Below are 26,001 nucleotides of genomic sequence, written 5' to 3'. Positions count from 1 at the left end.
GTGTGTGGATACTGACATACTGAACAATAGACACACACTGGCAACACTGCCATAGAGAGGCAGTGTCCGTGGTGATCCTCCGAGGTGCCCCACCAGCTGGGAATCTCAGATGCCGGGGATCTCAGATGCCGGGGACGGATGCCGTGCACCCACCAACCGGTGAGGCTGGGTCTCTTCCCCTTGGAGGAGGCAGTGCCTGTGGGCCCCTGAGGGTGCGTCCGTGGGAAGGTTGGCGCGTCGCCTTCACACCAGCAGTAGGAGAGGCAGAATCCCCAGTATTTGAGGTCAGAGTGTCCTCTGTGGTCACACGTGTGTTTCCAGCCCTTCAGGTCCCCGGCTGGGAAGCTGATTGGCGGGCGCCCGATGGTCATGCCTTTCCTTCTCACAGCACATTTGAAAGACCTCCCTGGAGGATGTCCATGAGGCTGGGGGGTGGCTTATTTCGCACCTGACAAGATGAGGTTGGCCTCTAACTCAGAAAGTGTCATTTAAAAAAAAAAAAAATTTATTTTTGGCTGTGTTGGGTCTTCGTTGCTGCGCGCAGGCTTCCTCTAGTTGCGGCCAGCAGGGGCTACTCTTGGTTGCGGTGTGTGGGCTTCTCATTGTGGTGGCTTCTCTTGTTGTGGAGCACGGGCTCTAGGCACGCGGGCTTCAGTAACTGTGGCACATGGGCTCAGTAGTTGTGGCTCGCGGGCTCTAGAGCGCAGGCTTAGTAGTTGCGGCGCACAGGCTTAGTTGCTCCGCGGCATGTGGGATCTTCCCGGACCAGGGCTCGAACCCGTGTCCCCTGCCTTGGCAGGAGGATTCTCAACCACTGCTCCACCGGGGAGGCCCAGGAGGCATCATTTTTAATATCTCCTCTGTGCCTAGAACTTTCACTGGGTACTAGATGCCTGGGATTTCACCAGAAGCCGTTGTGTTACTGGCTCAGGTTGGGATCCCAGTGGGTCACTCACTTACCTAGTAGTTCCTGTCTGTCCTCCCAGGACAGCAGTGCATGCGTGTACACGCACACATGCACACACACACATGCACGTAGAAACATCAAACAGAGAACATGTCACCGTATGTTTCCACTGAAGGTACAAAAAGAGGAACTAGGAAATGTACGCCCGCCACGCTATTTGGGCTGAAGAGCTCAAGAAACGACAAGCACATGTAACCCTAAATCAGGTAGCTTTAAACCAGGAGTACAGACACATCACTAAAGTTATCTCCTTGTATGATTATTCTCATTTTAGGTAATAGGGCTGCTTTTCTACTTCAAATGCCCAGTAGCTTCACACACAGACTCTCTAATACAGAGTTGGAAATTAGCACATGGAGACGAGACATTTTTAGTTCTTCTTTAGTGCTGGCAGGTGGTTTAGAAAGTCAAGGTTTTCTCGTGTTTGTGCATCACTGAGCCTGATGCTGGCATGATGCTGGCGTGGCCCAAGAGGTAGAGAATCCCCTCAGGTTATTTAAAGCTGAAAGATTCAATCCAGTTTCCTAAGCCCCCTAAGTAGCGGCCCGGCCCCAGAACCATGATGTGGAGAAAGCGCTTCCGGATTCCCTGCCTCTGAGCTGTAAGGCTGGAGTCCTTCTCCCTTAGTTACAAGAAAAACAAAAGCTCAGGACACACGTTCTGAGCTGCTGATGTACGAGGACTAGCCCGCATCCCCGTTATCTGGCCCGTCACCTCCCCAGCTTCAGCATGGCACCCGCCTCTCCCCGCCTGGGCTTTTTCCTGCTGGCTCTGCCTATCTTTGCTCCTTCTTTTTCTTCAGCTGAGTTGTTGGGGAATTCCTTTCCCCAGTGTTAGGAGGACAACAGTCCATCTACTCTTGGTGTTGAGACCGAGATTTCATTCCAATCTGTCTAGAACTTTAAATCCTAACATAGCTGAAGTTGAAAAGCATTGGATCTACCACAGTTCTTCTCCAAGTTCGGTGTGCATACAGATCACCCAGAGAGCTTGTTAAAATCAGGGTTCTGATCGAATAAATCAGGGTCAGAATCAAGCTCCCAGAAGGTGATAAGGGACAAGGGCCATTCTCCACCCAGACTGCAGGTCACAACCACCTAGGGAGGCCTCATTCCTAGAGATCCATGTTTAGCTGATTTAGGATGAGACCCGGGTTAAGATAAGGTGCCCGGTACACAGCCAGAGTTAAGAAATACTGGTGTAAGGGTTTAAACTTCATTTAATGGCTAAATACACAGAAGGGAAATTGAAGTCACTTCCAAACCATTGCCCTAACCTGTGGTGTGACCCTAGGAAAGTAATTTCCTTTTAGCCCCGTCAAATTTCCAAAGGGAAAGACATTTATTGCTTTTTTCTTGCAATATATATAGGGCTATTTGAATGAAAGAATATTGTCCTGCTTAATTTTAGCCTGGTTATTTTCATTCTGACAGAGCCTTAACCTCATTCAAGCCCAGAATAGATCATCATCCATCTTATTTCTCTCTTTTGAGTCATAGGGCAAAATGGGCTTTACACCTTCTTTGCTCAGTTTAGCTTCTTCTAGACCAAGAGATCAAAATGGGGCAAGTTGCCCCCAAGGGAGTGAAAATTGGTTCTTGGCAGATGGGAAAATCTTAGATATTACGATAGTTTGTGGCCCTCCAGAGCTCAGGCCTACCTGACAAAATCCTATTTCTTTGTATTTAATTTAAAATTTTTTATTTAATTAAAACTTTCTCCTTAGGAGATGATAATGGAAAAAGGTTGAGAAACCCTGTTCTAGACAAAGACAATCCAAACCAAGCTTGTATGTCCTTCCTGAGATGGGTATCCTGAGCTCTGCCTGGGGAAGGTTTGTGGTAGCTTTTCTGAGAGGTGAAATTTGGGCTTAACAACAATGAATTCCAGGAGGAAACTTCAAAAGCATTTTTCTCTCTTCTCAGTAAAATAATATTCTCTCGATGAAAAATTTGAGTTCCAGAAGCATCTAATTATGAGCTCTCTTGCCGATGGAACATTCTGGAATGTGACCTGGTGGTCAGACACTCCTGGGTGTCAGTCCTGGCTCTCTCCTTTCCTCCTGGCTTGCATCAGGTTCTTGTACCTCTCTAAGCTTCATTTGCATGTGTACAATGGAAATAAAACTTACCGGATAGAGTTGTTATTCAGATGAAACGTGAATTGGGTGTAATGGATGTAAAACAGTATCTGGTACATAAAAAGTGCTCCATTAGTGGCGGGAGAAGTAGTGGTTATTAATGTCTAACTATCCATCTATATATCTACCTACCTACCTATCAATCAGCCACCTACCTGTTACCATCATCATCGAAGTGAAATATCTGTGGGCACACAGCAATCTCCGGAATCAGACTGTGTCCTCACCAAACTGGAGCGACTCCACATAACTCCTTCACAGATCAGCCTTTCTTTTTTATTTTATTTTTGCTTTTGCTGTGTTGGGTCTTCGTTTCTGTGCGAGGGCTTTCTCTAGTTGCGGCGAGCGGGGGCCACTCTTCATCGCGGTGCGCGGGCCTCTCACTGTCACGGCCTCTTTTGTTGCGGAGCACAGGCTCCAGACGCTCAGGCTCGGTAGTTGTGGCTCACGGGCCTAGTTGCTCCGCGGCATGTGGGATCCTCCCAGACCAGGGCTCGAACCCGTGTCCCCTGCATCGGCAGGCAGATTCTCAACCACTGCGCCACCAGGGAAGCCCTCAGATCAGCCTTTCTGAGCTAATGGGATTAACGGATACACACTACTATATATAAAGTAGACAAAGAACAAGGACCGACTGTAGAGCACAAGGAGCTATACTCAGTATCTTGTAATAACCTGTGATGGAAAAGAACCTGAAAAAGAATACATATATACCTATGTATAACTGAATCACTTTGCTCTACACCTGAAACATTGTAAGTCAACCATAATTTAGTTAAAAAGAAAGTAGGAGGCGAGCGCTCCCCTCTCCCCGGGTCCCCGAGGATGGCTAAGCCTGGGGGGATGCATTTATGCAACAGCTCTTTCTGCAGTGCTGACAGCGGTTAGACTAAGTGGCCTGGAGAAGCAAGAACGTATTCGTGCAAGCGAAGTTGATCCTAGATCCCATTAGCCAAAGTGGCCTATGATTTCTTCCTGCTGTTGCGAAATAGAGAAATAGAGTTGGATTTACTTTAGCCAAAGTAAATACAACAACCAAAAAAAAAAAAAAAGATTAAGGTTTTAAAAAGAAAGAAAGAAACGAAGAAAGAAAAATGCATATAGACCAGGGAAATAATACTTTTTATATAAGAAGAGAATTGTAGTCTTTTGTGACCTCAAAGCCAGCCCTCTCCGAAAGCTTTTATTTTGCTCTCATATCTATTGTTTATTCCACTTGGCAAGCACTGTTGTTTAGAAACTTGGTCTTGGTGAACGCTGTTATTATTGTTTGGAATACGAGCCCCTCAAAGCACTGTGACGTGGAAAAGAAAGCCAAGCTAAGCTGGGCTTGCCGCAAGTCTGTTATTATCTCAGAGAATCATGTTCAAAAATGCATTCGGGTTTGTGTAAATGCAGAACTCGGGTGAGTGTGATAAAAGCCTTACCCACAAGTTCCCAGGACACTTTTATTTATTTATTTATTTATTTATTTGTGGCTGCAACTGGGTCTTCCTTGCGGTGCACGGGCTTCCCATTGTGGTGGCTTCTCTTGTTGCGGAGCACGGGCTCTAGGCGCACGGGCTTCAGTAGTTGCGGCTCGTGGGCTCAGTAGTTGTGACACGTGGACGTGTTGGGATTGCAGCCAGCTTCGGCTCTTCCCGGTTCCTGGCCCAGTTTGTCTAGAATCATTGGGATGTTACATGCGGGCTCAAGAATAGGAGTGTGCCCTAAGGGGTTTACATTCCTGCAATGCCCAGGTAAGCAGGGGGCCCTGGGACCACACACACTGGAGGAGAAGGAGGGCCAGGGAAGGCCTCTCAGCGGAAGGGCCATCTCCCCTGAGACCTGTGGGATGAACTGCCCTGCGACAGGGGCTGCAGGAGCCAGGACCCTGGAGGGAGGCAGTGGTGGAAGGTGGAGGATAATGGACCAGTCACCCAGGGCCTTGGAAGCAGCGCTAAGGGGTTCAGACGTTATCTGGAGGCTAGTTTTATGCAGGGAGTGACCTGGGTGGTCTTGCACAAAGGATTAAGGTATTCCTGTCGAGGGATGCTGTGTGAGGCTGGCCCAGCCATCCAGGCAGGGGCTGGACCCCGAGTCCACTCAGCAGGTGTCGCGTGGCCTGGGTCTTCTCCGCTCTACCGGCCCAGCCTGCGTGCCACACACGTTATTCTTGGTCATAGTCAAGGTGTACGTTGTCACATTGTCGTTTCTACTAAAGAAGATGCTCAGACCTCTTCTATGCTTTCGGATTTATGATGTTACCTGTTCAAGACTCTTTGGGGCGAGTCACAGGCGAGCCCCTGGGCTGCCAGGACTTTGGGACTGAGCTGCTGTATTCTGATTATTATATGGCAGATTTTCTGGCCACAGAACTAGCAGCTGGCAAATTCCTGCAGCAGAGAGCAAACTGCGTAGCATCCTGGTAATATTAAAAACCCAGCACGCTTACCAAAGAACTTTCTTCGGCTCTGAGAGGAGGGGAGTGACATGGCTGAAGCTTCCAGTAGATACACGTGAGAACAGGAAAGATGTAAGGTGGCTTCTCCCTGGTGCTGTTTGCTGTCTGGATGGCAGGACGGCAGTGAGCACCTTAAACAGCTTCAAAATAATGGCAAAGCTGTGGTCAGTAGGTGCAAATGGTTTTTGTCCAAATTGACCATTGATGGTGGGTGTAGAGTGAAATTATCCAAGAGGAGTTCAGGGAAGGCCCTCTGGCCAGAAGGAAGCCTAGTGATTGGCCGAGAGGGGAAGCAAGGCGTTCCAGGCGGAGGTCAGGAGAAGCACCCCCCATAGTAAGGAGCTAAAAAGCTTTTGCTGAGCCACAGGGCCTGGCTGAAACAGTGGCGTTTGACTGAGCCAGGAGGATGCTGTTGAGGATGGGGTGTGGGAATACTCAGGTCCTCCACGCTGAGCCACCTGGAATTCAAGGTAGAATCCGCAGAATACATTCATTCCTGTGTGACACAGTCCTAATTAGTTTTCCCTCTAACTGCTCACCAGACACAGCTACTTGGTTCCTCCCTCCCTCCCTCCTTCCCTTCTTTCCTTCCTTCCTACCTTTCCTCCTTCCTTCTTGATTCTTATCTTTATAATTTGGTAATGTTTTCCTTAATAATCCTATTTTGATTCCTTAAAAACCCGATTTCCTAGCAAGCGAGGAGTAGCAGTTTCACCTCCCCTGTTTTATCATTTTATCCCTGCTTCTCTCCTGCTGTCAGCTTTATGTCTGGGTGACTCTGCTCATCCTGGAGGGACTGTGCAGAGAGAGCTTAGAGCCCGGGTCCTGTGGGCAGTCGACTGACCCGACAGCAAGGATGCTGCTGACCAGGGACAGCCTGTTCTTGACACCGCAATAATGTATTTGTGTTGGTACGGCACTTCCCTGGCTCTCTTTCCTCGTTTGAAAAACTGGGATACAAACATCTGTGTATCTACATGCAGGAATTTAGTAGGATCTGAAAAAAAGTCTCCACGCATTTAAAAAAGGATGAGACATATAGCTATTTAAATAACCATGTTGAGAGTGATTACCATCGTTGGAGGTTTGGGGGCAGCTATTTTAGAAAGGACTCAAAATGGCGATTGTAATTTACCCACTGTTTTAAATTTTTGAATGATCAGAATATCGTACATGAAAGGATTTCAGGAGCTCGGAAGTTTTCTGGTTTTCCTCCATATGTCCCTATATGGGCCTAAATGGAACATCTAAAGGAGAGCCTTCTTCTGTTTCCAGATCGCGGAGGGAATGGCGTACATTGAGAGGAAGAACTACATCCACAGGGACCTACGAGCCGCTAACGTCCTGGTCTCCGAGGCCCTCATGTGTAAAATCGCAGATTTTGGCCTTGCTCGAGTGATTGAGGATAACGAGTACACAGCCAGGGAAGGTACGACCGTTCCGTTCCCGGAACGACCCTTAGGTGTTTGGTTATTGTTTAATTTTATTTTGTTTTTGCCTGTTTTTTTTTTTTTTTTTTTTTTTTTTTTTTTTTGCGGTACGCGGGCCTCTCACTGTTGCAGCCTCTCCTGTTAGCGGAGCACAGGCTCCAGACGCACAGGCTTAGCGGCCACGGCTCACGGGCCCAGCCGCTCCGCGGCACGTGGGATCTTCCCGGACCGAGGCACGAACCCGCCTCCCCTGCATCGGCAGGCGGACTCCCAACCACTGCGCCACCAGGGAAGCCCGTTTTTGCCTGTTTTTAACAAAGTAATTACAATAGGCATCATTAGAAAAAGAATTCACTCGGTACAATATTCAAAATGTACCATAGTTGCTGTTTGCGGTTTATTCTAATAATTGTTTTGAAAAATTACTCTCTTGATTAGCTCTGCAAGGTACTTTTATAAAATTTACAAATGCTGTCGTTTGTATTTCGATTAAGCAAGGCAAAACAAAATGAGATTTGACAGGATCATGATTCTTTGTTCATATTACTTGTTAGAGCTTTTCACCAGAACAGTGAAGTATACTTTCCTTAACTATCGAGAAAATATTTGTAACAATAAGTCTATACTCTATATTCTGGCCTTTTAACTACAAATTAAGCCATGGAAATTATCACACACACAGAAGTAAATATAACACTACAACAATACACTCCTTTATTTTCCCACCTTCCATATTATATATGTAAACCAAAAAACGCACAGAGTAAATCTTCGAGCTCCTGGCCTGTCATTCTGGGGCCAGCCCTGTCTGGGGCTGCACTGACCTTTCCTGTTGCAGATTCTTCTCTGTTGCTTATGATCTGAGGATTCTGATGGTCTCACTCGTGAAAGTTGAGTGGGTTTTTTTGCAGTGCTTTCTCTCTTCTGAAAGAGCCAAGCACTTTCTTGACATTCCTAAGAATTGTTAAACAAGGATTATTTTAACTACATGTGTGTTATTTCTGGAAGGTACCCACAGAATTTATAGAGGTGACAAACAAATTGAAACTTGATTGATTCGATTTGTCTAGCATCTCCTGCATTCGTCATACTTACAGTAGTTCTCCTGCCTCGAGTTTGCATTCTCTTAGGTGGATTATAATTTATCCTTGGCCTTAATTATCTTCAGCAAAGTGGCAGGTCAAGGAAAATAGTCTGAGGAGAAGTAGCTAAAAGCACTATTCTAAGTGCTTTCCATACATCATCTCATTTATCTTTGCAATAACCCTATGTGATAAGTAGTATTATTGTTTCCACCTTATAGATGAGAAAAAAGGAGAGGTTCAGAAGCTTCTGAGGACCCATAGTAAGTGCTAGAGCCAGGACTCAAACCCAGGAGATGTGGCCTCAAAGTGCATGAGTCAGAATTTATTACATCGGTTTTGTAGAATTTGACAAGCCTAGAGTCTCACAGAAATAACCATTCTCACGAGAAACAGGTGGCCTAATGCAGAGAGCTCCGGTCCTAGAACAAAACAGTAGGTCACCTCAGGGCAAAAGTAAGGATATTTACCCTCACTGGTATTTCCTCTGTGCCAAGCATGCAGACCCACCCACTTAACCCTGATGGCAACAGGGGAGGTTCTGCTGTTTACTCATTTCATGGATGGAAGTGCCAAGAAGGTGCAGAAACAGTAAGTGTCTTGCCGGGGTCATACCTGGCTGGAAACAGCAGAACCGGGAGTCAAGCCCCCGCAAGACCATGCTGGACCCCAGGCTCCACCCAGCCACGCCCCACGCATAGGCCCCGCCCCTGGCCCCGCCCCAACCACAGCCCCGCCCTTCCTGGCCCTGCCCTGTGCGCTAGGTCTGGACGTCACAGAAAAGTCTAAAGCAAAGACATAGTGAAGGCAAATGTATTTTAAAAATTCTATAGTAGTTGGTGGAAAGCCCTTGCCTTTCCAGGGTGCAGAAGTACCCGAGTCCCCTGCTTCCCTTGAGGTGACCCTGCGAGTTCCCCGGGGCCAGGCTTGCCTCCCAATGTGACCCGGCGGCTAAGTCGACCTGAGCCTCACCAGCTTCTCGTGAGAAACCTAGTTTCATCGTCGTCTCACTCTGGGCAGATCATCAACCTACGCAATTCCTAGAAGAGTAGTAATGTTTGGTCCCGTCAAACGAAAGCTTGGAGTAGCATCTAAAATCCCCGTTGGTACAGGCTTCAAGAGATTTATCCACAAGAATATACACATCGAGATACGTATATTCCGTCTAAACATGCTCTGGATCATTAGAGAAAATGTGAACACGAAGGATACACGCTCTAGAAGGCTGATGTGTTGGGACAGGTGTACAGGCTAAGAATAGATGCCTTTCCATTCGGTGTCATGTTCTCATGTTTCAAGTGTGCTAGTTGTGATTTCGCTAAGACAATACACAAGAAACTTTGCTTCTTAAGAGGGGAATGCCCGCGAGGGAAACAGAGGGAGGCAAACATTCTTAGTATGACATTTTGTACCATCTCTATTTTCTACTGTGTGTATGTATTAACCTGTTCAAAATAATTCATTAACATTTTCCCCGCAAAGGAAAGTGTGAGGGTCACACGCCCATGACTCTTTTGTTTCAGCTCAGAGACCCAAGTAAAACACCTGTGTCTTCTGCTCTAGGTGCTAAGTTCCCCATTAAGTGGACAGCTCCAGAAGCAATCAACTTTGGATGTTTCACTATTAAGTCTGACGTGTGGTCCTTTGGAATTCTCCTGTACGAAATCGTCACCTATGGGAAAATTCCCTACCCAGGTATCAGTTACTTACCTATTTCCATTCACTTGGTATATATGAGAAAAAAGCCAAGTGGCACGAGTCATAAAAAGATAAACTTATATCCAAAAGTAAAGTAAGCCCACGGTGCTAGAACTTTATTTTGACTGTCATTACTGGAAGGTGTCCTAAGATATGCTTAGAAACTTCTCTGCCATCTTGCCTGATTGAGTGCATATTCTTTTGCTTCGCTAATCAATTCCACCCCTTGCTGCCTAGAACGTGCCTGGCACCATCACAAGGATGCATTAGAGGATTAGACACAGGTGCCCCTCCCAAGATAAGGCTTTTACAATTCTTTCTCGGTCAGTTTTGAAACAGAAGTTCACACAAGGGACTTTGGAGTCTCTGCCTCGTCAGGAAATAACCACCTCTGTGTGGGAGTGAAAGATTCTTCAGATCTTTGACTTACTGGACGTGGGGACATCGTTCAGTATTTCCAGATTCCTAACCTCCTCAGAGCCAGATTCTCCCAGCTCTCCCTTTTTCCAGGATCCATGCTGGAATGTGCAAGAAGAGGGATTTTTCCCCAAGCTGTCACATTCTTGTTAATGTTTGGCTTTTAACAAAATTAATGGATACGGCCAATTTTAAATTAAATCTTTAATGTTTAAGTCATTCCCTCGTTCAAAAAATATCTGAGGGAGCCCAGGCACTCACGAGGTGCCCGGATGCAGCAGTCCCAGCTTTTGCCCTTGAGAGCTAATACTTGAGGAGGGAGAGACTGATAACAATCACTAATAATAATCACTGGTAATAGGGCCAGTGCATAGGATGGGAGGGGCGCCATGGAGGGGGCACGGTGGTATAGGGATCGGGGGGTGGGGCAGGGCTGCAGGTTCTAAACAGTGATCCCGGCAGCAGCAGGGAACTCGGGGACTTGACAGAAGGGCCTGGGTGGCCCACGGGGTCCCGATCAGGGGCTGGAGGCACGGAGCTGGGCGGGAGCGGATGCGAGCCTCAGGGGCCACGCAGGGGCTTCGGCCCCGACTCCAGGAGACCGGAAGCTTTGGGACAGAGCAGTCGCACGGTCTTTGCACTCCTCGTCACCCTCACTGCCCTTCGGGGTTGAGCCGTAGAGAAGCTGGGGCCCGGGGGGCCAGCCGGAGGGGAAGGCCTTCAGTGGTGCCTGCGCAGTGGGCTGACTGTACCGTGAAACCCCTCTGGTGCCCGCATTTCATATTCTGACGGCCGCTCTGTTCTAGACACTGAAGTTCATGAATAGCACCCCTGCAAAATGGGGACAGTATTTCCTGATCAGCCCGGATATCTGACATTGTATATCTATAATCTATAACCTATAGAGAAAGATTTTATATATATATATATATATATATATATATATGACATCTGATCAGATAAACATACAGCCTCACACATGTTGTGTGGTATGTACTGCATGCTCCACAGTGATGTGCTAGACGAGGCCCTGAGGCTCTGAGAAGGGGACTCTTGCCCAGAACTGCATCACGAGCTCCTGGCAGAGCCGCTGCGGAATCCCGGCCTTCTCAGTCTGACCTGCTGTGCTCAATGCCCACGATTAGAAAATGCTTGGGGTGAAAAACCATAAAAATTATAAAATAACCAGGAGAAAAGCAGTGAGGATCACACACACACACACACAGACCTGATAGGACCAACCAGAGAGCATCAGTCGGTCTATTCTGCTTCCTCTTGTCCTCTGATAGGACCAGGGATGTGTCATCCTTTCGGGAGTTCTGGGTTGATGAGGTTTCCCAGTCACAAGCGTTGTATGTTATGAGAGCCTCTAGCATTAGGACATGTGAACAGAGCGGACAGTCCTACTTACTTAATTATCAGAGGACTCGATCCATAGAGAGCATGGAAACTGGTGAACATAGACAGTACATGCCAGTTCCATCACTGTTATAAAACTGCTTACGACAGGCCCACTGACAATTAAGTTATCGGAGAATACTTTCTTTACCCGGAAAAGTGCTGGATATGTCTCTTTTTTTTGTGGTTTAGAAGCTATATGCCTAGCTTTGCAAAATAAAAAGGCACTAAGAGAAAGAAAAGGGGAATAAGAAAAGAAAAGAAATAAGAAAGTCTCCTATAAAATGAACAGAGGAAAAAAAAAGACTAAAAGGTATAATATATCAAAATGTTACTATCCTTGAGCAATGAAATAACAGGTTACATTATTTTTTTCTTGATAAATTCCTGAAGCGGCTAACTTTTTACAAGTATGTTTTTATTAAATATTTTACTTCTTGTCTAAAAAATATATTTAAAAAATCAGGTAGTGCAAAAGGCTTCTGATGGAAACTTGCCCCCGGGGCCTCACTCTTGTCGGCTCCTGAGACGCACTGGCTTTCAGGAATCTTGGCTATTTATCCTAACATTTGCTGTTCATAGTTCTAAATATTATACGCAGACTGTTATTTCCTAAGTCAAGATTTTCCTCCATTTTAGTTATTATTAAATAAGAATATGGTCACACGGTTCTAAGTCCAAGAGGTACAAAGAGGTGTAAGGTGACAGGTGCGTCTGTCTGCAGCCACGCAACCCCTGCTCCCAAGGCAGCCACTGTTCTCAATTGCTGGTGCATCCGTCAGAGGCATCCCAGGAATATCAAGGCGTATATAACTAGAGCTGTACCAAGTACACAGAGTGACTGGATGCCCAAACGGATAGCAGCCACAGAAAACAGACCCTGGGAGTGTGAGAATAAAATGTACAATGCTGTTAATAAACTTATCAGAACTCTGGTCGTCAAATACGAAGTAAGTGCTAGTGGAGCACGAGAGTGTCGTTTCCCATTTGCAGTCCTACTCGTTGAATAGACGCTTTGAACTGGCACAGCTGGCACCACGACCTTCTGTGCACATGGGATGTAATGCAGAAAAGGGCTTTTCCGTCACCTGCTTTTTAGGAAAGGGCTTTGCACCTAGTCGTTGTATTTGGGGCAAATCTCAAAACTCCTTTGTCTTCGTTTACTGTTAGTCCATTTCAACCATATTTTATTGTTATGTTTTTAAATGTGTAGCCCCTAGTTATGAATGTGCAGCCCCTAGACCGAAAGCTCTTGCCGTGAAGCACTCTCTCCTCATGGGTGGGGACACCGAATGAGTAAACAGATCACGACTGTTGCATGCTCGACTTTGGAGATTGTCTCGTGAAAATTGGAGGCATCAAAGATAATATTCTTCTAGTTCATACCTAGAAGATAGACTCCGCTCCAAATAGGACTTCTTCTGGAGAGACTCGTGCCCTAAATATACTTAAACAGCTAAATAAGTCCAGTTACCAAATTTGTTTATATTATGAATGCTAGTTCACCAAACGTCCTCACCTAGAATTTTAAGCAACGTCTTCCACTGACCTCAGCTTTCCGAGTGGCTGCCCTGAAGGCTGATGGCTTCTGTACCTATCTCCTCCCTAGGATCCCGTTTCCTCTATGGAAGCATTCGAGATCCTTCTTTGTCCCTGAGATTTATGGCCATGTACCTTGGTGTGAAACTTCTGTCATTTTTATGTCATGCTCGGTACCTGTTTTATTCTTTTGATTTGGAAACTTGTAGCCATAGATTTTGGGAAGTTTTCGTATATTGCTTCTTTGAAAATTCGCTCCTTGCCTCTTTCCAAATCACTCACTGGTAGGACAGTAGACCTCCTGGGGTGATCGTCAGAGCCCCCTGTCTACGCTTCTGTCCCTGTCATCCTGTCCTCTGTCCTCCTCTGAGGCTTACCGTCTCCCCCTTGCTTCGGTGAGACGTCTTGTGGGAACAAGGGCCTCTGGACCACCAGGCTCACTGCCAGCATCCTCACCCGGCAGTATCTTCAGGTCTGTTCTCTGGGACTATTTAGTTCCTTCTGAAGAGGATCTTCCAGGCCCTGCCGGTGGGAGCACCGCCTGGCCATCAGCGTTCCGGAGGTGCCCTGGGGAGCGGACATCAGCGTCTTTCTTTGCTGTTGTTGTGGGTTTTCTTATTGTGGTAAAAGAAACACAGAATAACATTTACCGTCGTAACCATTGTTAAGTGTATGGTTCAGTGGCATTAAGTACATTCACAGTGCTGTGCGACCATCACCACTATTCATTTCCAGAACTTTTTCATCTTCCCAAACTGATACTGTGGTCCTTAGGGTCATTAGACACTAAGTCCCCATTCCGCCTGCCCCCCCAGCCCCTGGTCACCTCTGTTCTACCTTCCGTCTCTAGGAATTGCACTGCTCTCGGCGCTCCTGTAAGTGGAATCGTACCGTATGTGTCCTTTTGTGCCGGGTTCATTTCACTCAGCTTGGCATCCTCAGGTGCAGCCCGGCTGTGGCCCGGGCCAGGTGCGCCTCACTCTCCTTGCTCCCAGTGTCCTCCGCGCCCCCTGCACCCCGTCCACTGGGCCTGGAGCTTCTCTCCTTCCATCCCTCCGGCGTTATCCTGGGCACCTGCGAGGCGGGTTCCAGGTCCAGGCCTGCCTGCAGCACCGACCTCAGCCCGGGAGTGCCCCGTCCCAAGACGTGGTGACCAGACATCCACTGCTGACTCCTCTCTGGCGGGCGCTCGGGTCACGTTCCTCCTCTGGGCTCAGACCACTTCTGCCTCTGGCTGACAGGTGTCTCCCGATTACATCAGAGACGCCGTTCTTCTCTTTCGTGTTCTCTTTTTGTTTGGGGATGAATTAAACGGAAAAAGGGAGGTGGGGCAAAAAGATCCTTCACTATCTTAAAAGCAACACTGTAGTCATATTTGTGTAGCAATTTTCTAAAGAAACTAGAGGGGACCTTTGTGGTTGGGGGTTTGTTTTGCTTCGCTCTTATAAAGAGAAAGGAGGTTTGAAAAAGACGAAGCTTTCGGAAGCATCGTGTCTTTTCTGGCTGCTTCTTGCCAGGTATATCTGTAGCATGTTAAGCTATATGTGAACCAGAATCAGGAAACTCATCGTGCTGCAAACGCTCCATCACAAGCAACGCTCAGAAAAAAACAATTTGCCACTGGGCGGGAGCCTGCGGTCCCGGGCCGGCTGTACTTCCTTTGCTCACACATACAGGCTCGCTCTGTCGTTAAAGATTGTCCTGGTTCCTGGAGCGCCCAGGCTTCTGTCTCCTGTCGCTAACCCCCGTCCCTTTTCTCAGCTCTGCTCTACTGCGTTCTTCTCCCTCCCTTGCTCCCTCACCAACTTTTAGTCTCTGCCAATTCCCACCGACTCCAGATGTCACCTCCTGCCCACCCCCCAGCTCCATCTCCTGAGCTGGCTTCCCCACTGGGCTGTGTGCCATTTGAGGACAGGACTCTGCCTTAGTCGTCTTTGTACCTCTCAGAGCTTAGTGCCAGCTCATGACCCGTAGGAAGTACTTACTACACGCTTGTCGAAAGGAGGGAGGATGGAATATGAAGTTGCTTTTGCCTTTAAAGATCACCAGCCAGTGGGTGTTTGCTTTCTTCAACCTAACAACAGACCAGCACCGGGTTTAATCTTAGGGTTCGGTCAAGGTCTCTCTCCTCTCTTTCTTTCTTCCATCAGACTTGTCCGTTGATAGCCGTATTTTGTTGGTAGATTTACTTGTACATAAAAAGACAGACTTCAGATTTCCTTCTTTTTATTCCTCTTATCAAGTCAGATTCCCCAGGCAGGCTGGAGCGTGCCTGGCCTTCCTCTGCATCATTGAGAGAGTTCTTCGGAGTTAGGAGAACATATAAGAACAAGGAAGAAAAAAATCTGCAGTGCAGCAGCGTGGGCCCTAGAAAGATTTATTTATCTTCTGTGGGCACGTTCTGACCTTTTATGCAACTGGGGCTTCTCCAGGAAGGAGGTGAAAGAGGTATTCCTACCCAGCCTTGCAGGTCCAGCTGATGTTTCCTTTATCCTGGATATTAATCCTCCTGCCAGGACCCCAGAACTTTCCCCAACGCCCATGTAGAAGTAAACACGGATATTTCTTCAGAAATTTATCCAAGTGAGCTTGGCTAGTTACAGAAGCCAGAGCAATGCTGAAGCCACATAATTTATGGAGACCAGGAGCCCAATTAAAGTAAGCGATGCAAATCAGCCCCTTGGCTTCAAGCAATGAGAAGCAAATGAAGTGTTCCAGTTAGAATATTCCCGTTACACAAATATTTGAAGATGATGTTGTAGAAGTAGACTTGAGCAAAATTAATTCACCGTGTAAACAACTTTCAAGAGATCTTAACAGTTATAAGGTTGGCTTGGATCTTCGCATTTCAAAAACAAGGGCTCTTCCAAGACAGAAATAATCGTGTCTTTTTTCAGGAGTTTAAATCCAGGCAGGGCCCTTCAGTCACTGTGTCCTTAGAAGAAGAAAGGTTAGCTAAGGGCAAAGGAGTTCAGAGGTCACTGATTATGACCCACAGTAAGAAATAGACAGAAACCCGCTCCATATATAAAACAAAAGTTTCACAACACCACACTGACTTTTGCCATGCACAGCGCACTCTGATCTTTTCTATTTTACTCTGTTATATTGGTAATTTATATTTTTAAATACTGGTAGCTCCCCCAAAATCAATTTATTGATCCCAAATGGGTGGTGACGCACAATTTGAAAAACACGGATTTGAGAATAAATTCAAAAGAAGGGTCTGTTTCCAATCAAGTCAAAGACGTTTCCCCTAAACTGTCTAGTTATCTTTTAGGATCTTTCCAGTGACCACTAGTGGTAAAATCTATGGCTATGGAAAGGAGATAACTATGGAAAGGGAATGGTTGGGGTGAATGGAGCTCCCCGTGTGCCAGATATTATATGTATTCTACGCGTGAAAATATTCCACAAGAGGTACAGCTCCTCACTAGAGGAGCCCATGTCCCTACAGAATGAGGTAGCCACAAAATAGGCCAAACACCCAGCTGTGGATAAGTCCTGCTAGAACTGCCAAATGAGCATGTCTCGATATCCCACTTTAGCACTGGAGGAAAATGTTATTAAAATGACCTTTTTTTCCTTAAAGCTATTCTCAGTATCAAAGATGGACAGTTCAGCATCTGAACTGCCCTGAGACATGTGACCACAGTAAAAGCCATCCTCCGTGGTCAGCTCTCTTGCAGAGCCCCGTAGGAAGAGCGGGCAGCCTGCTTCCCTCGCCGGCTGTTGAGATGTGCTCTTTCCCACAGCCTGGCGGACTCTGCCTCTTACTATACTGAAGGCCGGGACCATTTGAGGAGTGGGGATTAAACAATTGGTCCGGCTGACTTAAGGATCCTGACTTTTTTAAGTACACTTACGATGAAAAGCTAATTTTGAAAAAGTATTGGTAGGAGATACTGTACGGGAAAATGATCTTTTTGGTATTACAGGTAGAAGCTGGAAAAAAAATACTACAAAAGAAAGTGAGATTAAGTGTTAGGATTGGGCTGTTCATTCACAAGGTCTGTCAAGTCCAGTGTCCTTTTGTCATTAGAACTCACTTTGTCTTCCATTTACCACGGTTGCCTGTTTTCACTTTGGCAACTGAATGGTACCTTAATCGCCTTCGTACTAACATTTATTTCATCGCTTACAGAAATGTCCTTAGCCTCTGTACCAGTTTTCAGAGCTGCCAGCACAAAATACCACAAACTGAGTGGCTCAAACGACAGAAATTTATTTTCTCCTGGTTCTGGAGGCCGCAAGTCCAAGATCAAGGTGTCGGCAGGCTTGCTTTCTCTCGAGGCTTGTCCTTGGCTTGAGACGGCCGTCTTCTCCACGTGTCTCCCCCAACCTTTCCTAATCTCCTCTTCTTACAAGGACACCAGTCAGAGGCAGTTAGGGACCACCCTAAAGGGTTCATTTTGACTTGATCACCCCTTTAAAGGCCTTAGCGCTAAATGCAGTCACATTCTGAGGTCCTGGGGGCTAGGAGTGCAACATAGGAGTTTGCAGGGGAGGGCATGGTGGGAACACAGTTCAGCCCGTGGCAGCCTCCGAAGCTTTGCTTCAACCACAGATGCAGGAGGTGGGTACCACTGCAGCGCGTGAGCCTGGGTCAGGCTTCTAAATGGTACCTGTGGTTTCTCGGCCTCAGGGAGAACTAACGCCGACGTGATGACCGCCCTGTCGCAGGGCTACAGGATGCCCCGCATGGAGAACTGCCCGGACGAGCTCTACGACATCATGAAAATGTGCTGGAAAGAAAAGGCCGAGGAGAGGCCCACGTTTGACTACCTGCAGAGCGTCCTGGACGACTTCTACACGGCCACGGAGGGCCAGTACCAGCAGCAGCCTTAGGGCGCAAGGGACTCAGGCGACTCACGGGACGGCTGCCTCCTTAGGAAGAAAAACGTAACAATCCCTGCTCACTAGTTATGTCCTGGCCTGGGGTCACCGGCCACCCCTGCTTCCCACACACAAGGCTAACACTCAGGAAGAACACCCCCCCATGGGAAAGGATTCTGCTCGCAAGGGCCACTGCCCACCAGTGCGTGGCCTGGCCTGCTCCCCGTGGGCAGTCCGGCCTCGCTAGACCAACCTCTGGACACGGGCTTCTGAGAAGACAACACCTGTCCCACCAAAAGTGCACCCATATCGGCCTCGTGTTTACAAGGGGGTGTGTGACTCAGAGGTTCAGAGGCCATTTCAGTAAATCCCAGACAGGAGCACAGCTAAACTCATTTATGAAAGTAAAATAACCATATGCCTTTCATGACGCTTCTTTGTATTTTCTCTGTGCTTTAGCTTCTTTGTTTAAAAAAAAAAATTTACTAATCCAACCTGTTAGGTTTTGCAGGTGAAGTCAGAAGCTTCAGTGTGGTTCCCAGATTTCAGTGATCTCCCACCCCCTGCAATCTGAGACTGTTCAGTTTCCTTTGGTGGAGGCCGCTCAGAACCCCAGCTGGGAAAAGGGGGTCTCTTTCCTTGAAAGTGTCACCTGCAAACAGACAGGGCAGCCGTGTTAAGCGACATGGACCGCCCCCCGCAGCAGCCGGGGTTTGCCCAGACCACCCTGGAAAGGAGCTTTAGAAACTGCTCTGCCATAAGAAGGAATACTTTTTAACGGTTCAACTTTTCAACTCCACAATTTCCTGTATCCAGACTTTTTTGGACAATGTAGTTTGGAAGAACAATAAGATTCTGATCTCTGCAGAAACTTCTAGGGCCTTACAAAACATCAGAATTTTCTTTATTGCTTCAAGTGATTTTGAATATTGTTTTAATGATCAAGTATTCATTTTAGTCATACTCTAGAAAGCAACAATGCCATATTTGGGGGCTATTTTTGTGATTCAGCAATCTTTTCTAAATTGTGTAAGGTCTGTGTGAGACTATTTATATGAAGATATGATGGAAAATAAATGAGTCAGGAGGCTCAACTGAGCCACTGGAGCAAGAGAGACGAGAGGTTTTGTTTATTCAATTTTTCTACTGTAAAAGCTTTGAATGGAAAATGCTATATCACATCACGTTTCACTTATGCTGTTGTGTATATACCTAATATTTCAATTTTTGATTTTATTTTAATACACCCGGCCCAGTAACATGAAGCTTTTCACTGGTGTTTAACATCTCCTACTGTCATCAATATAAAAACGAGTACCAGGTGGTGGGGGTGGGATGAGAGGTGATTCCATTGGATACATCCTTTAAAAAATTGTGTACAAGTTCTACCTCCATCTTTTGAGTGTTTTCAGGTCGGAGAACGGAGGAGTTGCTGGGCTGGACAGCTGATTATCCCTTTATGGGGGCCCAACAGGATTTGTTTTCAAACAGGCTTAGCAAGCACCATTACAATTTCACTTGGTGTTGCCTAGATGTTGGGTGCCTGGGGAAAGGGATGGAATATTTTGCTTTCCCTAAATTTTAACTTCTTTTCCCGTGTGATCTTTTTTTTTAAAAAACAAAAAAACGGTCTAAAATTCTCAACTCACAAGAGCCATCTCCACACAGGTGAACTATTGTCATCTAATGCCTGCATAGCTGGTCACCTGATTCGCCAACGGCGCATCTTCTACAAACACCCACCTGTTCACGCTTTAGTTCAGAATCACACACGTGACCCAGCGTGGAGAGAAAGTGTAAGGAATCCCTAAAGCAAAAAGAAGTCTCTAAGAAATTACTAAATTCATCTTCACCGTGTTTTTCTCCTCACAATTCTGCTTCCTTTGGCCATTTTACTTTCCACTGTCCCCCTCGGTCAAGTCTGTGCTCCTTTGCTTCCAGCATCTCCTCCGTCACCTCGGGCCTCCTGGCTTACTCTCAGCCTGTGCCCATACACAGGGTGCTCGGTGGACAGCACGCACCGTTAGGGTTCCTGGCAGGCAGAATCAGGGGCTGGGTAGGTGTTTGTTTAATCTCGGTGTGCAGAGGCGTGCAGGCTGGCTTACATCTTCACGTCCCAGGTCACTGAGAACTTGAAAACCGGAATCCTCCCCCCCACCCCTAGACACTGACTCTGTTGTTCTGCCCTGGGGGAGCGGGGAGGGGATGTGTCAGTGTACTTGAAAAGCTTCCCAGTGAATTTAAGGTTAGTATAATGCATGCCCAGGCTTGAGAGCCACCCCCCAGCTTTGACCCATATTGCAAAGTGATCTGCTCAAAAGAACCTTCTCTTTCCCCAGATAGTTCGGTTTCCCTGAGGACGATGTAGTCAAAAAGGAGGAAGAAGGAGGAGGAAATGTGCCTTTTTCCTTCCTTAGGTACGGAAAGCTCACAGAACCTAAGGTAAAGCTCGGAGGCCTGACACGTGTCCCGAGGAGGAGGGGACACTTGGTACTTCTGTAGCCCCTCCAAGAAGGCCTCCCGAGGTGCTGTCAGAATCCCACGGGGAAAGCATGTCCAGGCCTTCTTTTAGGGGACACTCTACGTACACCACAGACGCCTTGACTCCTGTCCCAAGAGTGTAGAAGGGGGTCAGTTAAAGGAGGAGCCGTATTTACTTGCTTACACAGTGGGATAGATCAAGGGCACTGAAACACAAGTATAAGCTCATTTCTCATTTTGCCTGTGGTGAAGGCTTTCCCTTTGCCCAAACAAACTACATCCTGGGCAGTAGCTGCTGAAAGGTACTCAGTAGCAAAACACCAGCATCTGACAGGCTTCACTGAATTAAAACAATTGCTCAGCCCCCCACCCTCATGATTTTAACTGCCATGTTCCACACCCAAGCTTCCTGTGTCCTCTGCCCAGAGCATCTCTCAGATGCGCTCACACCACCCACCTTTCCTCTCTGTATCTTCATTTCTACTTCCGCTGGTTGAATGAGACTTCAGTTCTCTATCTCTACACTTTGACTACCTGATGAACTGAGGACACCTGGCCATTCTTCCTGATGGGAATGATGACTATAAATACACAAAGATACCCATACACCCACCATTCTCTCCTTGTTCTCTTCTGTGCTTTGGCTCTTAAAAAAGTTACCTTGAACTCACACAATCACTCCTGAAGTTCTGACTGGTACTGTCACTATTGCATGGCTGAGAAATCAGAGGCATTCAGGGCCACAAAAGGAATAGATTGGCTTCTCTTCATGTTTTCTTGCAAAATAAAACAAGTGAAATACCTTTACCGTGGAATACTCCTGACTCAGTTGGATAATCTAAGTGGGCAAAGGAATTACTTTAAAAATGCCCCACTGGAGTCCACACAGATGTGAGAGGAAATTTCTTCTAAAAATTTTAATTTGGGGAGAAAAGTCACGCAATAATTTAACTCACCATTCACACTTTTTAAAAAGACAACTTACAGAGACCACGCTTTTGAATAAAATGCTTTGATAACATTTGTGCTCCATTTCATGTCATGAAGCTGTATTAAACTGATAAAATTTTATCCCAGAAAGTTCTAATATGATAAATGTGTAGGAGGCAAGCCTTCCAATTTAATTTCCTGTGTTCTTAAGAATCTAAATTCTTTGAGTAGGAGCAAGTGCCAGAAATGTCCCAAGGCTCCCAAGATGGTCACCAAGTGACAGTGAATGTTTCCCTTAAATCTGGAAATGATGGGGGCAGTCTTGGTGGCTTCCATCTCTAGGCCGTTGGAGAGATTTGTCAGATATAATCCGGATTGGCCAATGTGCAATGTTAATACAGAACTTCTAGAACCAAAGGTGGCTCTATTTACAGCACCAAAAGTCAATACCGTGCCACAAAGCAAGAAAACAATCTGTGAATTTTTTTAAATTACACTTATGCTGGGGCTCAGACAAGTCCTTACGCCCTCATCTGCCACCCTCAGGGTCAGATGTGTTTTTGATTTAAGGTTTGTTTTTTGTTTTTGTTTTTTATTTAAGAGGTTAATACAATGAATATTTGGTGGCAAACCCTCAGTGAACACTAGAGAAGAAACCATTAATCAAATAAAACATTTCTGCAGGGAAAAATGCCCGAACTCATAGGAAGTGGGATGAATATAGCCTATAAATAGCTCTGGATCAGGTTTTACCACCAAATGAGTTCTTTAAAAACGTGGTTTGGAGTATTTTGGGCTTTTGTGGCGAAGGGGACGGGCCAGAGGGCTTGGAGGGCAGGCAAGACCTTTCAAGACCTTTCAGCGTCAGTGGTGAGTCCAGTTCAAATAGACGACGTGGGGGTTGTGGTTACTCAAAACTCATTTGATGCAGCCATGTTCCAGGATGCAAAGTATTTATGCATCTGTTTGAAACAACAGAGTCATTAACATACTCTCTGATCAGACGCACGTCAGGGCGGTCTGAGACTTCGCAGTTCAAGTGAGGAGAGGCGTCTGGTGGTTTTAGTTGCCCACAGAGCCGCCAGTGAGCTGTGGTTGCTGAAATAAAGAGTGAAGTAGCTGGCAAAGGACCATGAACAAAAAGAGATGCGCTTTCACGAAAGTCAGACCACGCGGGAGCGTTCCATTCAACTCTGAGCACTAGATGGCAGACTCCCAAATCTAAGTGCCCTGAGAGAGTCTCTCTGATGTGGGCAGGCGGGTACATGTGACAGAACTGGGAACACATCAGACACGGAAGCCTTCAGACTGTCGGTGGGAGCCAGAGCCCAGATGTTTTGATGGGAGAGAGAAATCATTTTCAAACAATTGCCCTGTTAAAGGATTATCTTTTGAATCCTTCTTTGTAAGACATTTTTTTCCCAAAGTGAATCATCACTCCTAATCTCTTTTTTGTCCATGTACTTAGTTTTAAAGAAGGTTTTCCATGGGTTAATAGTAGTCATTCAATACAGTGCTTTGTTGAACACAGTCCTGAACACAGTCTCAGATGGCTGGCTTTAAGGGGACAAGTGCAGGTGCAAGAAAACTATTATAAAGAAAAAAGTAGGTACAGAAGGTGAAGAAGGTCCTTCTGAGGAGAGACCGCAGGGCTGGTTACAAGAACAGGCATGGAGATAAAGCAAAAAGCCTTCATAAAGAAGTGACATTCGGGACTGGCTCTGAAGAGGGGCCGAGCGCCGGTAGCGGAAGAAGAGGCCACAGGGAGTTTCAGAGAAAGGCTGCAGCGAAGGGGGAGGTGGGGCAGGGACGTCGGGGGGCTTCAAGGACAGAGCCCCCCAGATGGGTGGAGCTTGGGCACGAGTCTCAAACTTGAGAGTGTCTCCGAATCACCTCCTTATCACAAATCCCTGCCTTCTCATCCCCCGCTGAGCTTCCGGTTCTGGGCTGGAGGTCTGGGGAGGGGCCCAAGAACGGCAGCAGATACGCCTGGCCCTGGGCCACCTTCGCTCTGCAGGCGGTGGGGGGGGGTGGTGGCGCAGTCAACGGGGATGAGGCCCCATGAGGAGAGAAGGTGGAGGCCCAGGTAAGCCATGCTGGCTGCACTATGCATTTGACAGCCTGGGGGCGGGGGCGGGGCCCGTGGACGGCGGGGCCACACCGCCTCCCTCCTGGCCCAGCTTTGCTCACTGAGCTCAGCTCCCAAATAGGTGTAAGATCAGAACTCACTTCCTGTGGTTGCTACAAGAAATGAATGCAGTAACATCTCATTATGAGTCAGGCACACAGTGAAGTCAGTGTGTTCGTGAAATAAAGACGTGATAAAGTCCAGTCGGCCAGCAGTGTGAGGGATGGATGGACAGGAAAGCCCACGAGGAGGCTGTTACGGCAGGAAAGTGGAGAAAGGCTAAGCTCCCAGACTCCCCAGGGCTGCTCTGGGGGCACTATGGACGCAGGCCACCCCCCTGACCCTTGCCCGGCACCCAGAGATTGGGTTTCTCTAGATTGGGTGGGTTTTTTCTAATTTTTAGCAACCTCTCCCATCTGTGATATTGATTTAAATATTCAAATTATAACCCTGAGAAACTAAACTAGGGAATTAGATTTGGGGGTTGGCAACAGTTATGGGTTGACTTGTGTCATCCCAGAATGGTATGTTGAAGTTGCAACCTCCAGGACCTCAGAATGGGACCTTGTTTGGAAACAGGGTCATTGCAGATGTATTCAGTTAAGCTTAGATGGTGTCCCGGGTAGGGCCCTAATACCAGACCATCGTGGGAGGAAGCAGAGCACACACAGAGGGAGGGCCACGTGAAGACACCTGGGAACACGGCATTTGCAAGCCAAGGAGAGGCTGCTCAGAGCTTTTCTCATGGCCTCAGGAGGTCCTCCTGGTACCCTGGGAGGAGACAGCATCACCCAGAGCTGCCTGCACTGGTCACCTGCTGACACCGGAAGCTGTGCCCTGGTCACCTCTGGGGACGCTCCTGCCCCGGCCCGGAATCTTCTGGGACCTCTATCAAAGCCAGTGGTTAGTTTGCCAGGGCTGCTGTAACAAGCACCACACACGGGCAGCTTAAACAACAATCATTCACCTCTCAGAGTTCTGGAGACTGGGAGTCCAAGATCAAGGTGTCGGCAGGGTGGGCTCCTCCTGAGGCCTCTCTCCTGGGCTGGCAGACGGCCGCCTTCTCCCTATGTCCTCACTTCGGCTTCCCTCCGTGCACATCTGTGTCCTAATCACCTCTCCTTATAAAGACAACAGTCACATCAGATGAGGACCCACCCTCACAGACTCATTTTAACTTCGTTACCTCTGTAAAGACCCCATCTCCAAACACACTGAGTTACTGAGGGTTAGGACTTCACCATATGAAATTTCGGGGGACACAAACCAGCCATAACACTCAGTCTTGGGAAATAGAGAACATGAGCTAGAAAGGAGAACAGATGACACCCAGCTGCACCCAGTGCGGAGGCAGGTTATGAACCCAGGCTTCCCTGGGACACGTCAAAGCTGGCTTACCACGCGGACCCTTCCTGCAGCTGCCAAGGGGCCGAGGACCCCGCACAGCCTGGCCTGGCGGCTGGCACCGCCCATCCAACCTAACCCAGGACGCCCAAGCCTCTCAGAGCCTTGGCTCCCCCAGTCCTACCCTGCCGGGAGCACGGGGCCATGGAGGCGAGCACATCCCAGTCCGCAGTGGACTGTGTGCTGGGGTCAGCAGGCAAGGCTGTCAACAGAATCACTGCACAGACAGACCACGCTGTGAGCCAAGTTTACCAAGACGCGGGGTGTGGGGCTTGGCAGGAGAGGGCGGGAGAGGGCAGGAGAGGGCAGGAGAGGAACAGCCCAGGTGAGGGAGTGCCCGTTGAGCCCACCCAGGGCCCAACAGCCCCAGAGGGAGGAGCAAACTGGACAGAGTGGGCCCTGCAGCCAAGGTGATAACCTCGGGGCATCTTTGCTTCTTGTGATGGGAAAACGCAAGGAGCACATGGGTTTCTGTCCACGGTCACGTGCACACGCACACACACAGGTAGTAGTTATCGTGGGAAGCCGTCATCTTCCACTGCATCTTTACTCCAAGGGACGTGTAAGTATGCCAAGCTGTTTTTTCTTTTTCGAAACATAGCTATTTTGGGAGACAGAACACTTTCCTATTATTTTTTGCCACAGTCCTCAGAAACTGTAGTATTTTGTTGTTGATGTCATCATTTAAAATGAGTTCCTTTTCCTAAAGAAGCCAGAACTCGTGGATGGGAAATAGGATGAATTAATCTCCACTATGGGAAACGTATACCAATAAAACACCAGCCCTTCATTCACGTGTTCAATCAACGGCTAATTATCGATTACCTGCCCTGTGCCGGGCACCATGCTGGGTGCTGGACTCGTTGGAATGTGCTTCATTTTGAGGACACCCGGACCAGAACATCCCCCCACCCCGCTCACCAGAGCATCCCCCCACCCCGCTCACTAGAACATCCCCCCACCCCGCTCACCAGAACCATCCCCCCACCCCGCTCACCAGAACATCCCCCCACCCCGCTCACCAGAAAGAATATCCCCCCACCCCGCTCACCAGAAAGAATATCCCCCCACCCCGCTCACCAGAACATCCCCCCACCCCGCCCACTAG

General features: G+C 47.6%; 1 protein-coding gene and 1 long non-coding RNA gene across 6 annotated transcripts in view; one reads left to right on the top strand and one right to left on the bottom strand.

Annotated features, from left to right (window-relative positions):
* LYN (LYN proto-oncogene, Src family tyrosine kinase) overlaps positions 1-19,061 on the top strand; it is a 111,254-nt gene extending 92,193 nt beyond the window's left edge. For all 5 annotated transcript variants that reach the window (XM_029222772.1, XM_029222769.1, XM_029222770.1 and 2 more), the window contains exons 11-13: positions 6,826-6,979; positions 9,626-9,757; positions 17,760-19,061. In XM_029222772.1, coding sequence (XP_029078605.1) covers positions 6,826-6,979; positions 9,626-9,757; positions 17,760-17,962 — 489 coding nt within the window. In that variant the 3' untranslated portion in view covers positions 17,963-19,061. The remainder of the gene's footprint in view (positions 1-6,825; positions 6,980-9,625; positions 9,758-17,759) is intronic.
* A 5,404-nt stretch (positions 19,062-24,465) lies between these two features.
* Positions 24,466-26,001, bottom strand: part of LOC114895410 — an 8,071-nt gene continuing 6,535 nt past the window's right edge. Inside the window, exon 5 of the long non-coding RNA XR_003793546.1 lies at positions 24,466-24,610. This is a non-coding gene — a long non-coding RNA (uncharacterized LOC114895410). The remainder of the gene's footprint in view (positions 24,611-26,001) is intronic.

Source organism: Monodon monoceros, unplaced genomic scaffold (genome assembly GCF_005190385.1).
Source record: "Monodon monoceros isolate NGI ecotype Baffin Bay Population unplaced genomic scaffold, NGI_Narwhal_1 Super_Scaffold_14, whole genome shotgun sequence".
NCBI lineage: Eukaryota > Metazoa > Chordata > Mammalia > Artiodactyla > Monodontidae > Monodon > Monodon monoceros.
This window is presented reverse-complemented; position numbering and strand designations above follow the sequence as displayed.